Source organism: Patiria miniata, unplaced genomic scaffold, assembly GCF_015706575.1.
Source record: "Patiria miniata isolate m_02_andy unplaced genomic scaffold, ASM1570657v1 HiC_scaffold_20, whole genome shotgun sequence".
NCBI lineage: Eukaryota > Metazoa > Echinodermata > Asteroidea > Valvatida > Asterinidae > Patiria > Patiria miniata.
In genome coordinates this window covers 12628486-12641695 of record NW_024037059.1, presented here as the reverse complement: position 1 = coordinate 12641695, position 13210 = coordinate 12628486, and the positions used below count along the sequence as shown (strand labels likewise).

Sequence of the window (13210 nt, the reverse complement as noted above, 5' to 3'; positions counted from 1 at the left end):
AATTCCAGCGCAGGCTCCATGAGTGCTTGGAAGGCCTGGAAAACATCGCAGTGATTGCAGATGACATCCTCGTCTACGGCTCAGGAGAAACGCAGGCTAAAGCAGAAGCCTCACACGACGCTTCATTCACCGCTCTTCTCTCGAGATGCAGAGAGCGGAATCTGAAGCTGAACGCAGCCAAGCTACGGTACAAGCTACCCAGTGTCACATACATGGGACACGTCTTCAGCTCAGACGGACTATCTCCAGACCCGGAGAAAATCAAGGCCATACTCGACATGCCTCGCCCTACAGACGTCCAGGGTGTGCTGAGACTCATCGGAGTGGTAACCTATCTGGCTAAATCCTTGCCAGAACTGAGCACAGTATGCGAGCCACTCAGACGTCTCACCGACAAGGACGTCATATTTGACTGGTTGACACATCATGACGAGGCCCTTGACAAGATCAAGAAGCTCATCACTAAAGCACCAGTACTGAGCTACTATGATGTCAACCAAGACATCGCGATCGAGTGTGATAGCTCCGAGGTTGGGCTAGGAGCCGTCATCACACAAAATTGCCGCCCAGTCGCGTACGCCTCTCGAGCACTTTCTGCCACAGAACGCAACTATGCTCAAATAGAAAAAGAGTGTTTGGCAATCGTATTCGCCACACAGCGCTTTGAGCAATACATCCTAGGCCGCGACAAAGTGCTCGTGCTCACCGACCACAAACCTCTGATGAACATCTTCAGAAAGCCAATCTTGGTGAGCCCGTCTACAACGAATGCGACTCCGCCTACAGAAGTACTCACTACACGTAGAGTACAAGCAGGGTTTGCGAATGTACTTGAGCGATACACTGTCGCGAGCATTGTTGCCAACACGACAAGTCACAGATCAGACACCACACTCTCTGATCTTCTCCGTCACTAAGGAGCAGAAGCTCAACATGGAGTTGGAGAACATGGAACCAAACATCTTCGTCACAGACGAGCGTCTGCAGAGAGTCAAAAAGGCTACGCTCGCTGACCAAACCCTAAAAACGCTGATGCAGGTCATCCAAGCAGGCTGGCCAGGGGACAAGGCTCAAGTTTCCTTGTGTATCAGGGAATACTGGCCATACAGAGATGAGCTGTCAACAAAAATTGGTTAATCTTTCGCGGAACGCGTATTGTAATCCCAACAGCTCTCCGTGCAGACATGACAGCAAGGGCACATGCATCTCACATGGGCGTGCAGTACACCACCAACACTTCACGAGACATAATGTACTGGCCACGTATGCACACAGAACTGGTGGAGGCAGTCCAACGCTGCGCAATCTGCCAGGAGTCACAACCAGCTCTCCCCAAGGAACCCCTCATGACACACCTAGTACCCAAGAAACCGTGGAAACTAGTCGCGAGTGACTGTTTTGAGGTCAATGGACAAAACTACTGCGTACTAGTAGACCTCTACTCAGACTACATCGACTTGCACGCCCTGGAAGACATGACTTCCAAATCGCTAATCAAGGAACTGAAGCCAGTGTTGCCACCCACGGCATTCCTCACACCTTGATCACAGACAACTGATCAAACTACGTGTCACGCGAGTTCACTCAGTTCGCGAATGACTGGGACTTTGAACACACTACCTCAAGCCCCTACCACTCCAAATCCAACGGAAAAGCAGAGTCCGCGGTCAAAATTGCCAAGGGACTTGTGACCAAAGCTGCCAAAGACAAAAGTGACGTGTGGAAGGCTATCCTTGAATGGAGGAACACCACTACTCCGGGAATGTCCAGCTCTCCGGCACAGCGCTTAATGTCTCGACGAACGCGCTCATTCCTCCCTTGCAAGAGCTCACCGTACAAGACCCAGGTTGTAGAGGCCGTCACCGAGTAAGTCGTGACAAAAGACAGACAGCTAAACTGTATCACGACCGCACTGCTAAAAGCTTCCCTGATCTGGTTGTCGGACAGCCAGTTCGCGCCAAAACTCGACCCAAGGTTGAAGGCTCCCCATGGACCCCGGGAGTGATAAAAGCCAAAGTTGCGCCACGCAGCTACATCGTAAAAGTCGGTAGCAAATGCTACAGACGCAACCGCTTTCACCTCAGAGACAGTCAGGAAAACGCTAAACAACCTACAACACCAGTCACATGCGTGAGTGAACCTCAGCTCATGCAGCAACCAGCTAGCACCGAGCCACCCAACTCGAGTGCCGCCATTCCGGTCGCTAAGGCACAAGATGTGCCTTCCACTCTGACAGACAAACCTCCAGGACTGAACACCAACGCTACCATCACCAGATCCGGTCGCATTTCCAGACCACCAAAGAGACTTTTCGAGTCATAAATCTGACTTTGGGACACTCACCCACAAAGCCTTAGGGCCATAGGCCAACACTTAGTTTAGATAGACTACGCTTGCATGCAGTTTATTGGTTGAAGTTGCTTTTACTAAAGTTGTTCTTAAACTAACCTTATTTATACTAAGTAGTGTTAAAGGTTCAGAGCTGTTCCAAATACGTTCTAGTGTTAAAGCGTTCATAATGTTTGCTGAGTTATTCACAAAAGTTTAGCGTTCGTGAACACCACTGTAACAGACCACAGTTTACACTCAGTCTCAAGTGAAAGTTCAGCAACAACAAAAGACTGTTCCTTATCTTAAGGAAAGGGGATGTTATGGAGTGGCATTACGCGGCCACCGTATCCATATTCTATGATGTTATTACGGGCTGTTAATAAACGTCTCTCAGTGAATGCTACACTTGAGTCCTGCCGTCTTTAGAAGAGTTCCACAAAACCTACTGCCCGTCCTAGACTGAACTGCTCTACAATGGCTTCAGATAGAGAACTTGCATCTTCTATTGAGGACCGTATCACCCATGAGTGGTCCTCATTGTGCCCCGACGACCAATTGTATGGCTCCTTCGTCAAGTGTGTGAGAGTGTTGGGAAGTCTCTCCTTCCATCACAAACCAAACGACCACCTAGCATTGAATCATCGACACCAGTCAATGTAGCTCGAACAAAGGTACTCACCTCCTTACCAACCAATCTTCCTGCTGCTCAATCCAACCTCAGTAGTGTGTATGACGAGCAAAAAGACCTCAGAGTCAACAACATCATCAGTGCTTTTGACGAGTGGGAATCGACCAACTCCATCCAAAATGCCTGGAAACTGGTAAAACAGCTCTCTGGTAAACGTCCAAATACCGTTTTCATTCAAGGTGATGATCGACTTGCCTCTTGGAAATCCCATTTTGAGAAGCTTCTCAGCTCTGATAATGCCTCCAATGACCCAGTCTCCATTGATCCCGTCTTTGATCCAAACCCTAACATCCCAACTGGCAAATTCTCCCAAGCCGAGGTCAACATAGCCATTAAACAAATGAAGCTTGGCAAGGCTCCTGGTCTGGACAACATACCTATTGAAGTTTGGAGGCTTCCTAAACTTAAGAAATATCTCACAAGGTTCTGCAATGCAACCCTTGAAGGCAACCGCCCTCCAGAATGGGGCTTTTCCGGCATCGTCCCAGTTCCAAAGAAAGGGGACCTCACCATCCCAGACTACTACCGGGGAATCAGCTTCTCTCAAACTGCTGCCAAGGTATACAATCGACTACTTCTGAATCGCATTCGTCCGGAAATTGAGAAGATACTCCATCCCAATCAAAGTGGCTTTCGGCCTCTACGTTCAACCTCATCTCAAATCCTTGCCCTCAGGCGCCTTATTGAGGAAATTCGTAACCACCAGAAGAAGGCTGCCATCATTTTCATCGATTTCTGTAAAGCATTTGACTCTGTTGACAGACCAACAATGTTTAAGATCCTGCATGCTTACGGTATCCCGGAGGAGACCACTAATGCCATTAAAATTTTGTATGAAGATACAAGTGCTGTTGTTCTCACTCCCGAAGGTGAATCAGATTCGTTCTCCGTCAACACTGGAGTTCTTCAAGGTGATCCTCTCGCCCCGTACCTATTCATCATAGTTCTGGATTATGCCCTACGGACAGCATTAAGTGTAACCGATGGTCTCACCCCCTCACACCGTAGGAGTAGTAGACACCCTGCCTTATATCTATCCGACCTAGATTAAGCAGATGACATTAGTCTGCTTGCAGACACCCTCCTTGATGCCGAATCTCTCCTCCATAAAGTAGGAGCTTGCTGCAAGTCCGTTGGTCTCTCTCTTAACGCAAAGAAGACTTAGTACATGTAGATGGCCATCAACCCATCTACCTCTGATAACGTCACTGCACTAGATGGCAGTAAGCTCCATAAAGTTGATGACTTCAAGTATCTGGGCTCCTACACCAACACAGCTCATGACATCGAGTGAAGAAAAGCTCAAGCTTAGTCTGCTCTGTTCTCACTGACCAAAGTATGGAGATCCTCGATCTCCAAGACCACCAAACTTAAGATCTTCAAGACCTCAGTAGAATCCACCGTCCTCTGGACCTGGAGTCCTGGACTCTGACCAAACAGATCTCTGCGTACATTGATGGCACCTATACACGGATGTTGCGGGCTGTTCAGAACGTTTCTTGGCAACAACATCTCCCTAACTCTGTTTTGTATGGTGCCCTTCACCCTATCTCCACCACCATCAGACAGCGTCGCCTTCGGCTAGCCGGTAACGTTTATCGACATAATGAGCCAGCTAGTCAAGTTCTCCTCTGGAATCCTGAAGCCCCTCGACGAAAAGGTCGTCCCAACATGACCCTGAAAACATCCATCGAGCTAGAAACTGGTCTGAGTAGTCCATCTCTTTCCAACACTATGCTCGACAGGGACAGTTGGGCCCAACTTATCAAGTCATCATGAAAATGAATGAATGAATGAATGAAGAAGAATAGATATTGTGGCGTCCGTGCCGGTCGGCCGCCAGAGGGCACCAGCGCGGTTCCACGGTGGAGCCGGGCAGTGGAGCCCCTGGTGACCGGCCGGGGATGCCCGTACTTCCGGGCGGCGCATGCGCAGTAGTATTGTCGTTGCCTCGTTGCTGAAGAGAATAGTTGTGTTTTGCGGTGTACGTTTTTGTGAGGAATAAACAGCCTAGAACCAGCAGAAACGAGTATACATGTGTTGGAGTCCTTTTTGAGTGCGTGTGAGGAACCCCAGAATTGTTCTACGCTACATTGGTGGCAGCGGCGGCACGCAGAAGGCGGAAAAACAGGTGAATTTTTCAGATATTTTCTGCAATGAATTCAGGAGATCACGGAAGTCTGGCACCTAACTCGCCACACGGCGAGGAGGCAGGCTGGAGTGCGGGCTCACGGAGTGGGGGCCCGTCTAGTGGATCGGCCGGCAGTACCTTCGTCACGTTGGACGAGTTGGAATCCTTTTTGCGGGATAGTCCGGGGAATTTTGACGGGAGGAAAGGGGAAACAAGGGGGTTTCTGGGGACGGATTTCCTCATGAGGGAGGATGTGGGGGATGGTAAAGTGGAATTTCGGGACTTGGGCGGGGGGTTAAGTCATTGCAGTATGTCTACCCCTGTGGGGGGCGGGTGTGCTCATTACCATAAATCATCAATGACTGGTACCCTGTCCCGCGAGGGGCCGCCCCGTGCTGTAGACGGCAGCGCAGCAGACGGTTCGTTCCAATCGGAACGATCCTGAGTTGTGCTGGTCGATGCAGCAGGGGCGGGGCTTCGTCGGGACATGCCCCAATTACTTGGTAATAAAGCCGCATCTGCCGGGTCCCGCGAGGGGCCGCCCCGTGCTGTAGACGCTGGCGCAGCAGACGTTTCGTTCCATTCGGAACGATCCCGAGCTGTGCTGGTTGATGCAGCGGGGGCGGGGTTTCGTCCTGGGGCAACCCACAATCCCTACGCTCATGAAAATAGTGCTAGGCCCTACATGGAAGCGCCACTTGGTGCTTACATCAATACGACTGGTGAGGCCTCCCATTCGGGGAGCCTCCAGGCTGGATTTGCCCATATAGCGGGGGCGGGAAACCGTCCGAGCACGCATCAGGGGGCACAACCGGGCGCGGATCTCCCCCAGCAGTACTTTCGTCCCCACTATCGCAGTACGGCGAGTCCTGACATCCACTCGGAGCAGGCCCGCACTAGTCAATGGAGTGGAACCCGTGGAGTTGCTCCGCACACGAGTCAATGGACGGGAGCCCGTAGAGTTGCTCTGCACACGAGTCAATGGGGCGGAGCCAACAGACTCGCTCCGCACGGACGTCTATGGCGCAGAGCCGGCATGGTTGCTCCGCACGGACGTCTATGGCGCAGAGCCGGCAAGGTTGCTCCGCACGGGAGTCAATTGGGCAAAGCTGCTCCGCACACAAGTCAATGGTGCGGAACCGACGAGGTTGCTCCGCACGGGAGTTTATGGGGCGGAGCCGACAGAGTTGCTCCGCACACAAGTCAATGGAGTGGAACCCGTGGAGTTGCTCTGCCCACGAGTCAATGGGGCGGAGCCGACAGAGTTGCTCCGCACGGACGTCTATGGCACGGAGCCGGCAGGGTTGCTCCGCACGGACGTCTATGGCGCGGAGCCGGCAAGGTTGCTCCGCATGGGAGTCAATGGGCAGAGCTGCTCCGCACACGAGTCAATGGAGTGGAACCCGTGGAGTTGGTCTGCCCACGAGTCAATGGGGCGGAGCCGACAGAGTTGCTCCGCACGGACGTCTATGGCACGGAGCCGGCAGGGTTGCTCCGCACGGACGTCAATGGTGCGGAGCCGGCACGGTTGCTCTGCACACAATCCAACTGAGCGGAACCGACCTGGCTGCTCGGCCGTACACCACTGCAGTTGGGAGATCCCCTGGGACGTCACCACCCGGTGCTCCCAGGGGGGGGGGGGGGCGACCCGGTTTCTGCCAATGTTTGGGCGGCCCCTAAACAGGCGGGGGGGGTGCTCCCCAAGTTCCAGTCAAGCGGGGGACTACAACGCCTGATCACTTCAGGCCAGGGGGTCGGAGACCACTGATGCTCCCTAACAAGTTTGACAGGATCTCGTCATGGTCGGATTACTTGATCCATTTCGAGAGCGTTGCAGCAGTCAATCAGTGGGGCGAGGCGGAGAAGGCGGTGTTCCTTGCATCTCACCTAAAGGGCACGGCTCAGGAGGCATTGGCGGATATGGTACCGGAAACGCGGAAGGAATATTCCTCCATTTTGGAAAACTTTGAGCAGCAGTTCGGGGTGACAGCACAGATTCCGCTATATCGGGCTCAGTTGTCTATGCGTACGAGGGGACGAGACGAGTCACTCAGTAGCCTAGGACAATCCATCCGACGGTTGGTGTTGAAGAGCTACCCGAAGCTGCCCACACAGCCCGTGAGGATTTAGCGGTCGAGGCTTTCCGCAATGCCCTGCAAGAGGAACAGCTGCAGCGTCACATCTTCTCCAGGAAAGCGACGACTTTGATCGAAGCAGACACTCTGGCGACCGAAATGGAAGCATTTCATGAGTCGCAAGCGCAAAACAGAAAAGGGAAACCGATGGCTAGGGACGTGAGGTCGGTAGCCCAGCCTCCTCCAACCCCTGCCGAGGAACCCAAATCGGCTGCCTGGGCCGTGTACACACCAGATGCGCGTGCCCAGGTGGAGTGATATGTGTGCCACGAATTTGGACACATCAGGCGGAACTGCCCTCATCAGAAACGGCAGTCTGCCTCCTTCCAACCACGACCACAGAAAGAGGAAATACCGAAACTTCCTGTTCCGGAGCCGGCTGTTCGGGCCAGGCCAGCCTCGGGTGGGACGTCTCAGGCGAATTACGGCGGGGAGGATCGCGGGGAAACCAGTGCGTTGCCTCCTAGACACCGGAGCAACAGTGAGTCTGATCTCGGAGCGAATCTACAACGCCTGGCCCGGTGCCGAGAGACCAAACCTCCTTCCGTCATCTCCAGCTCTGAGGATGGCGGACGGCAGCCCCATGCCGACAAGAAGGGGGGCGGGGAACTTCGACCTACAAGTGGGGGATCTGCGCGCAAACCACACCTTTACCGTGGCCGATATCGAGCCAGACGTGATACTCGAATTGATTTCTTGTCAAAGTATCACTGCGAATGGCGATGGAGAGACAAACCTGTCATCATTAACGTAAAGGCAGTCCCCTTGGGAGGTGTTACGCAACAAACCCATGGTGGCGAGAGTGCAGGTGACGAAGAACATGATAATCCCAGCTGGTCACGAGGCGATCCTCACGGGGGAGATAAAGACTGAACCACGGATGGGAGTCGGGATGGTTTACCCCAGCTTGGAGGCTACGGACAATTGCCGGGTGGCGGTCGCTACCGGCCTGGTTGACACAAACAATGGAACTGTCCTGGTTCGGGTTTTCAACCCGACGACCGACCCTGTAACGGTCTACAAAGGCAGCCGCTAGGCTCTCTTCTCACCGATGGAGGGTCTGGATGTGATCGAGCTAGAGGACGGGCAACAAGGATCTGCCGTCAACCACCTCCCTTTGGGTGACACCGGACAGAGGACGGATGCCCAGAGAGAGGTACCGCCCCATCTGCAAGACCTCCTGGAGCGAGGAGCCGCGAACCGAGAACTTCCCGACTGGCTGAATTGCTGACGGAATTCGCTGGAGCATTCACTAGCCCGGACGGCAAACTTGGTCAGACCGAACTGTCCCGACACACAATAAATACAGGGACAGCAACGCCTATACGTCAACCGCCGAGGAGATTGCCGATACATAAACATAGAAGCCGACCGGCAGGTAAAACAGATGCTGCAGGATGGCGTGGTCGAGCCCTCCCACAGCCCTTGGTCATCCCCGGTGGTGCTGGTCCGGAAGAAGGATGGGTCTGTCCGGTTCTGCGTCGACTACCGGAAAGTCACTGAGGTGACGATGAAGGACCCCTACCCCATCCACAGAATCGAGGACAACCTTGACGCTTTGAGCGGGGCGAAGTGGTTCAGCACCCTTGATCTGGCCAGTGGCTACTGGCAAGTCGGCATGGACCAGGGTGACCGGGAGAAGACGGCTTTTGGGATGCAGAACGGCCTGTACCAGTTCACCGTTATGCCCTGTGTTGAGGGGGTTGCAGTGGCAGGTGGCGGTAGTCTACCTGGATGACGTGATCGTGTGGGGGCCAGACTTCGAGGAACACCACAAGCGGCTGACCACGGTCCTGAAGCGATTCTGAGCCACCGGCCTGAAGCTCAAACCGAAGAAATGCGATCTCTTCAAGACGGAGGTGTCCTTCTTGGGTCACCTCGTGTCGGCCGAGGGAGTAAGGACGTATCTGGAAAAGGTCGCGGCCATCAGGAACTGGCTGCGACCAGCAAACCTGACTCAAGTACGGAGTTTCCTGGGCCTCGCGTACTACTACAGGCGCTTCATTGCGAACTTCGCCGAGATTGCTCGCCCCCTCCATGCCCTTACCACCAAGAGCCAAAGGGCTTTCTCCTGGTCGAGTGCTTGCCAGTCATTATTGGAGCACCTCAAGGACGCATTGACCACCGCACCCGTGTTGTGCTACCCGAATACGGAGCGCCGCTACGTCCTGGACACAGATGCCAGCTACTGCACCATCGGAGCAGTGCTGTCGCAGGAAGGGGACGATGGTGAACGAGTGGTCACCTATTGCAGCCGTACCCTGTCTAAGGCCGAACGCAACTACTGTACCACTCGGAGAGAGTTGCTGGCCGTGGTCCATTTCGTTCACTATTTCAAAAACACTACCTTCTTGGTAAACGGTTCCTGCTCCGAACGGATCACGGATCGCTGCGATGGCTGTTCAACTTCCGCGAACCCGAGGGGCAGACGGCCAGGTGGATTCAGAGGCTGGGGTGCTACGAGTTCGATGTGGAACATCGGGCGGGTAGGAAGCACACGAACGCCGACGCCGTCTCTAGAATCCCGTGTGGCCAGTGTGGGCGATCAAAAGAAGCAAGTCAAGAATGCTTTACTAAAGAAAGCCCCCTTTCTCAGCGGGACGCTGACTTGCAGCTGAGCCAGTCGCGCGATGCTGGGAAGACGCAACCAGGGGAGGTGCAGGTGGGAGCCATTACGGGGGCTGGGCAGGAAGAAGTCACCACCACGGAAGGGCTCCTGGAAGCTTGGGACCAGGAAGAACTCAAACAGGAACAACGTAGTGACCCAGAGCTGGACATGATCGTGCAGTGGCTGGAAGACGGGGTCCCCAAACCCAGCTGGCGGGACGTCTCGGCGCTGGGTGAAGGCCCGAAGTACTGGTGGGCTAAGTGGGAGACGCTGCGGCTGTCCCAGGGCATATTGCAGGTGAAGTGGGAGCAGCCCAATGGCGAACCGCCGGTATGGAAGGTTGTGGTACCACGGGTGAAAGTCGACGACGTCTTGCGACTCGCGCATGACAATAGGACTTCAGGACATTTGGAGATTACCCGGAACATCGCACGGCTGAGACAGGCTCCGGTGTTCTGGAGGGGGATGCGACGCCAGGCAGAAGAGTGGTGTCAAAAGTGCCACAAGTACGGGTCAAAGAAGTCACCTCCTCGAACCCTCAAGGCCCCACAACAGTACCTGGTAGGGGCTCCGATGGAGCGCCTCGCAATCGACCTCACGGGTCGATTTCCGAGGACGAGGACAGGGAATTCTAGCATCATGGTGGTGGCCGACTACTTTACGAAGTGGGTGGAGGCGTTTCCGATCCCGGACCAGACTGCTCAGACTGTCGCCAGAGTCCTCGTCGAACAGGTCATCACCCGGTTTGGAGCTCCCATCGAGATCCACACGGATCAAGGCAGGGAGTTCGAAGCCGAGCTCTTCCAGGGCACCTGTAAGCTGCTCGGCGTCCAAAAGACCCGCACCACGCCGCTCCACCCCCAATCCGACGGGATGGTGGAGCAGTTCAACCGCACAGTCAAAACGATGCTGAGCCTGTTTGTTCATGAGAACCAGGACGATTGGGACGAACACCTACCGTACGTGATGATGGCGTACCGCTCCTCCCAGCACGACAGCGCAAAATTCACGCCCAACATGCTGATGTTCGGCCGAGAAGTGCGACTTCCATTGGACCTGGTGGTGGGCCAGCCGGAGAAACCAAAGGCAGGCGCAGCAGAGCACGAATATGTGGAGGGGTTGAGGACAAAGATAGAGTGCGCCCACGATTTTGCACGTCATCATCTGCGGAAGAGTCAGACATATCAAAAGCAACATTACGATCGTCGAGCAGAAAGTGCCAGCTATAAGCCTGGCCAACCTGTGTGGTTGTATACCCCCTCCAAGAAAGTGGGTCGCACGCCCAAGTTGCAGTGCTGGTGGGACGGGCCCTTCGTGGTGACACAGAATATCGATGATGTCACGTTCCGCGTGCAAAAATCCCCTCGAGGCAAAGCCAAGGTGGTTCATTCCAACCGGCTTAAGCCGTATCTGGGCGACGCCAAAGTGGACTGGTGGAGGCGCGTAGCGCAGAACCTGCCAAAAGGGGGACCGCCACCAACCCAAGACCAGGAGGTGACGCTACCACCGAGTCCGTCAACTGACACTACCCGGGAGGACCCACCAGCCGGGGTGGGTGGTCAGTTAGCCGAGGAGGGACCACTACCAGTTCAGACGGGGAAGGGGACACTGCCACCGGAGCCAACGGCGGCTGCCGCCCCAGAAGGACCGGGCAGCGAGGACGCCGATCCGATGCGGAATTGGCCGAGCCTGAAGGGGGACAGCCCTCTTCACCACCATCGGCGCTGGCTCCTGGGAGAGTCACCCGGGGTGGCCAGAAGATAATCCGACCAAGCCGTTATTGCCAACAAATAACCAAATGCTCTTCTTTTCCTTCCCCCTGCAGGATGGACCCGGCCCCGATTCATAGCTCGCACTGTGACCAGACGTTCGGGAGGAGGAGGAACTTAAAGAGGCACCTATACACTGCGTGAGTGGCGCTCCACCCGGAGCGCCCATACCCCTGCCAGAGAGGATGCGGAGTTCGGTTTTTTAGGGCCGATGTCCGCGCCAGACACCACCGGTTCTGCCAAGGGGACAGCGTGGCCGTGGTGATGGCGGAGGCCGATGCGCTGGAGGTTTACGCCAGTGACGACGACATTGGACAGGCCCCGTCCCCGCCTCATCTCTCCCGGCAGGGGACCTCAGACCCACCTCCATTCGGACGGTGTGGTCTGGCAGGACGGTCCCTGTCGCCACTAAGAAGACGGGTAAGTCCAGAGACGTCAGGGGGGCCACCCGGAACGGTCCTCCTGGCCTTCCCGCTCTGAACAGGACAGGTCAACTGGTCGGCGGAGCCGGGACCGGGCCGAGCGACGCTGCCAGCCACCACCCTGGCGGAGTCCCGACCGGCGGTTCCCCTGGAGCCGTGCCCAGGGCAGGCGTCCTCGCTTCAGCAGGGCAGCGGAAGCAAGCCCTGGTCGCCCCCAGCCGACACGGGCGGAGGGCGGAATGCAGACGGAACCCCCGATGTCCCCTGAAGTTCCGGTCCAACCGTGGAATGGCCAGCGGAGGGTTCTGCCGGCCGGGTCTCGGGTGAGCCTTCCGGACGGGACCTCGCTGCGACTGGAGAGGGCCGGCGCCCTCCACCCGGACAACACCACCAGGGAGGCCGCCACGCACATGCTGGAACCCCTGTGCGAGCATTCGCGGGACGAATGGCGGCTCAAAAGGACAGTCCATGGAGCAAACGAGGTCGGCCACCGGCTGATGCGGACACGGGTGGTCCACACCTATGAAGTGCCTGGCGTCTCCTGCAGACGTACCAGGGACAGCAGTGCGGCCAGCACTTCGTAGATCCCTCCGTGTCCGCTCAACCTTCTCTGGGAGGAATGCTGCCCCCTGGAGCGCCTCCACCCCCGCGCTACACCGATGGCGTCCCCCGAGAGTTCTGGGAGCAGCTGTTCCGGCAAACGGAGTTCCAGTGCCGGCCGCCACCAACCAACTAAACCTTAGACTTGTTCTTTGATTTCTTGTTCTTTCCTTGCATTTTTTTTTTTTTTTTTTAATGCTGTAGTAATTTTGTTGTGTCATGCGCCTCCGGGCCGGGTCTTCCTGGTTGTCCGGTTGCGGATGCCGGCGCCCTGTGTGGCGTCCGTGCCGGTCGGCCGCCAGAGGCACCAGCGCAGTTCCACGGTGGAGCCGCGCAATGGAGCCCCTGGTGGCCGGCCGGGGAGGCCCGTTCTTCCGGGCGGCGCATGCGCAGTAGTATTGTTGTTGCTTCGTTGCTGAAGAGAATAGTTGTGTTTTGCGGTTTACGTTTTTGTGAGGAATAAACAGCCTAGAACCAGCAGAAACGAGTATACCTGTGTTGGAGTCCTTTTTTGAGTGCGTGTGAG

General features: G+C 55.6%; 1 protein-coding gene across 1 annotated transcript; it reads left to right on the top strand.

Moving 5' to 3' along the window:
- The first annotated feature begins 1184 nt into the window (after positions 1-1184).
- LOC119727827 (uncharacterized protein K02A2.6-like) lies at positions 1185-1544 on the top strand. Its single transcript, XM_038199898.1, has one exon. It carries the CDS (start codon positions 1185-1187, stop codon positions 1542-1544), a length of 360 nt encoding a protein of 119 aa, XP_038055826.1.
- The last annotated feature ends 11666 nt before the right edge of the window (positions 1545-13210 follow it).

Bases quoted from the DNA above. Each gene is read 5' to 3' on its own strand.
- LOC119727827 (XM_038199898.1), top strand. From the start codon at position 1,185: ATGACAGCAAGGGCACATGCATCTCACATGGGCGTGCAGTACACCACC.